The sequence below is a fragment of the Pinus tabuliformis genome, chromosome 4_1 (assembly GCF_031772625.1).
Source record: "Pinus tabuliformis cultivar Carrire ecotype Pingquan chromosome 4_1, CPIR1, whole genome shotgun sequence".
NCBI classification, from domain to species: domain Eukaryota; kingdom Viridiplantae; phylum Streptophyta; class Pinopsida; order Pinales; family Pinaceae; genus Pinus; species Pinus tabuliformis.
Genome location: NC_142303.1, coordinates 455097071 through 455100789, shown reverse-complemented (window position 1 = coordinate 455100789; position 3719 = coordinate 455097071). Strand labels below are relative to the sequence as shown.

Below are 3719 nucleotides of genomic sequence, written 5' to 3'. Positions count from 1 at the left end.
GGTTGTAAGGGTCTTTTCATAACCTTGATGACCTGAATAGGGCTTATTATGAAATTCCTTCATTATTATCCCTTTTACTTCGCCATTGTCAGGCACATAGAACCTTCCTTTGAACTAGATTAAGCCATCCTCATAGAGGCTATACTCTTTTTCCTCATCGTGCTGCAACAATTTTTTTCTCACTTGTTGGTATTTCTCATCCCGAAATCTATTACTTATGATTTTTTCTGCCAAATTCATTGTACCAGAACGTATTGTTGCTAGATGAGTTGTCTGAATTCTTCGGCTTGGAGCATCAATGGCCTTGTTCTCCCTATATTTTATGTATTGGTTTTCAAATTCAAATTCACTAAGCGTGGCCAACCATCTTGCTTGCCTAACATTCAAATTCCGTTGTCCAAGAAAATACTTAATTCCAATATGGTCTGTCATGAGTGTGAATTTCTTGTGGAGGAGGTAATGCCTCCACATCTTCAGAGCATGAATGATAGAAGCCAACTCTAAATAATGAGTGACATAGTTCGCCTCATGCTAATTTAACTTCTTAGATTTGTAGCATACCGCTTGCCCTTCTTGCATCAAAACTCCATCGAGTCCTTGCTTGCAGACATATGTACATACAAGGAAATCCTTGTAAGAATTCGTAATTCTCAGTTTTGGTGCATTGGTAATTAAATTCTTTAGCTATTTGAAGATTTATGCACATTGTGCGGCCCACTCAAATCGCTTCCCTTTTCTCTACAATGTTGTAATGGGATGGCCTATCTTAGAGAAATTTCGAATAAGTCTCCTATAGTAACTTGCCAAACCCATGAATGACCTAAATTCATCCACATTCCTTGGAGTTGGCCACTCCCTTATAGCTTTAATCTTCTCAAGATTAACTGCAATTCCCTCCTTGGAGATGATATGTCCCAAATAGTGTATCTGTGACTGGAAGAAGTCACACTTGTTGAGCTTCACATATAGCTTGTGTTCTCTCAACAATTGTAGTATTGCAGCTAGATGTTTCTCATGTTCTTCTTCTGACTTTGAGTACACCAATATGTCATCGACAAACACAATGACATACTTGTCCAATAAGGATGCAACACATTGTTCATTAGGCACATAAATGTAGCTGGGGATTTGGTAAGTCCAAAGGGTAAAACTACGAACTCATAGTGTCCATATCTCATTCTGAACGTGGTCTTCTGAATATCTTCCTCCTTGATTCTCATCTAATGGTATCCAGATCTCAGGTCGATTTTAGAGCAAATTGTTGCTCCTTGTAACTGATCAAGCAGGTCATCGATCCTTGGTAATTTATATATGTTCTTAGTAGTCACTTTGTTTAGTTGTCTATAGTCAATGCACATTATAGGATTTCCATCCTTCTTTTTCACAAATAGTACTGGTGCTCCCCACGGAGACACATTGGCCTTATATAGCGTTTGTTGAGCATTCCCCTTAGCTGCAATTTCAGCTCAACCAGTTTTGGAGTGCTCATTCTGTATGGTGCCTTAAACATCGATGCTTCTCCAAGCACCATCTTGATAGAAAAATCTCTCTCTATGCAAGGATATAGTCCAGGAACTTCTGCTAGAAAGACATCTAAGAATTGCTGCAAAACAGGGTATCTTTGTAGTAATTTTGCTTCTTCTCCTCCTGTTCGTTGGTCAGAATTCTCTTCCTTGGTGATTTGTACTACAAATAAAGTGTAGCCTTTTGTACCATTGCATTTTTCTCGCATAACAGTAACCAACCTTACCGAAACGAGTTTTTTCCTGCCCTGCAGCACTCTTTTCCTTCCTTGCATATCCAGGCACTCAATTGTTTTCTCGTAGCAATCCACTTTTGTTTGGTTCATGCACAACCAATCCATGCCCAACAATATGTCATATGTTCCCAATGTTAATATATTCAATTGTATAGTTTTAGGCATGTCGCTAAGCTCGAATTCGCATGATCTCACCTAATGGTTGATCCTTCGCCTTGTTCCAGTTACCAGCTGAACTAGCCAAGGTTCTTCATGAAATTCTCTGTCTAGATTGCATTTCTCAATGAGTTTTGGGATAACATAGCTACAATTAGAACCTAGATCAATTAAAATAGAGACAACTTGTTCTTGTATCTTACCTTCCATATCAATGATGGATGCCTAATGATCTGCTTGGCAGTTATCCACTACGGAATAGATTCTAGGCATACTCTGAGGTACCTCGCCCACCGTGCTTGCCTCCTAAGCACTATAAATCCTTGGTCTTGTGCCTTGTTGGTGTGGAAAATCTCTTCTTCTATGATTCTCACCACAAGTCCAACATTTGAGTGGTTCACGACCTTCAAACTTGGGGGTTGTTGTCGTTGGTTGATGCGTCGTTTTCCTAACAATAATGTTGGCCTCCTGCTGAAATTGTTTCGTCTGAGTTGGGTGTTTACCTTCCTTTCTTTCTAAGCCTATCTTGGGTCAATTTCCCTTGGCCTAGCAATTACTTCTGGTGTTCGAACTACATTGGTCTTGCTCATAGCAGTGTCCCAACTTATTGATAGTTTCCTTCATGGTTTTGTGTTCTAGTAACTCAATTTTGTCCTTAAATGCCAGTGACAATCCACTAATGAATCTTTGGATTTTGTCTTTCTTGTCCCGAATATATGGCACATATCTCAATAATTCTAAGAATTTGGTGATAAATTCATCACTCGTTAATTGACCCATTATGAGTTCATAAAATTCCTTGGCCTTGTTGTCATAATAACATTCGGACAAGTATTGTTCTCTAAAGAGCTTCTCAAACTCTTCGCATGTCAATTATCTTTCAATAATGCCCCTCATGTTTTTCAGGTCCTCCCACCATATATCGACTTTTCCTTTCAAGCTGTAGGAAACTACTCTAGCATTCATGTTCTCAGAATAGTGATGTATCATGAATAACTACTTCATTCATAGTAGCCATGATTCTGCGTCTTCTACTTTTTTGATATCCCCTTCGAATGTAGGTGTTTTGGCCTTATTGAATTCCTTAGGCATGTGATATTTTTCCTTGCATCCTGAATGGTGATGATGACAGTGAGAATGTTGGTACCTTCGAGCAGCGAAACTAGACAGTTTGCTGGAATGATGTACTTGTGTGCTAGTTCCTCCCCTGGGGGCGCTCAAAGGCTCATCCTTGGGCACAATGTCTTCACTCCCTTGTCAGTGTCTCTTTCTAGGGCTACTACCATCTGCCCCGTTGGTATTCTCTTCTAATTCATGAATGCTTTTCATGTCTCTTTGAGTAACCCTCCTTTTATATTTCCTTTTCCTCTGCCAGTCCAAGAGAATTTTCAGGATGTCTACATTAATCTTGGCTTGCCTTTCTTGGGCTCTTACTAGCCTCTCAATATCGGACTTAAAGCTTGTCACCTCATCCCTTAGGCTTCTCAAGGTATCCATCCATTCTAGGAGTGATTCCCTTCCCTTTGACCAATTGATCCTTCCTCTTCGTGAGTTCTAGCCCTGTCACTTCCATGTTGTGATTGATCGGAACTATACTGAACCATCCCAATCCTCATGGCTATGTTCCTTTTAAGTTTTTATGATACTTTCATAGTGTTGTCTAATGAGCCTCTAAATTAGACATAAATTAGGGCCCATCTAACCTTTCCTAGGCTCATAAAGGCTATAATAAATCTCTCCTTCTACACTTTATAGTGTTTTTTTAGCTTTAATATGTTCTTAGGATGGTTTAGAAGTAATTGCA

At 39.4% G+C, this 3719-nt stretch overlaps 1 protein-coding gene across 1 annotated transcript; it reads right to left on the bottom strand.

Annotated features, from left to right (window-relative positions):
- Positions 1-1381: 1381 nt before the first annotated feature.
- LOC149176338 (uncharacterized) lies at positions 1382-1924 on the bottom strand. Its single transcript, XM_089421443.1, has one exon. It carries the CDS (start codon positions 1922-1924, stop codon positions 1382-1384), a length of 543 nt encoding a protein of 180 aa, XP_089277569.1.
- Between the last annotated feature and the right edge of the window lie 1795 nt (positions 1925-3719).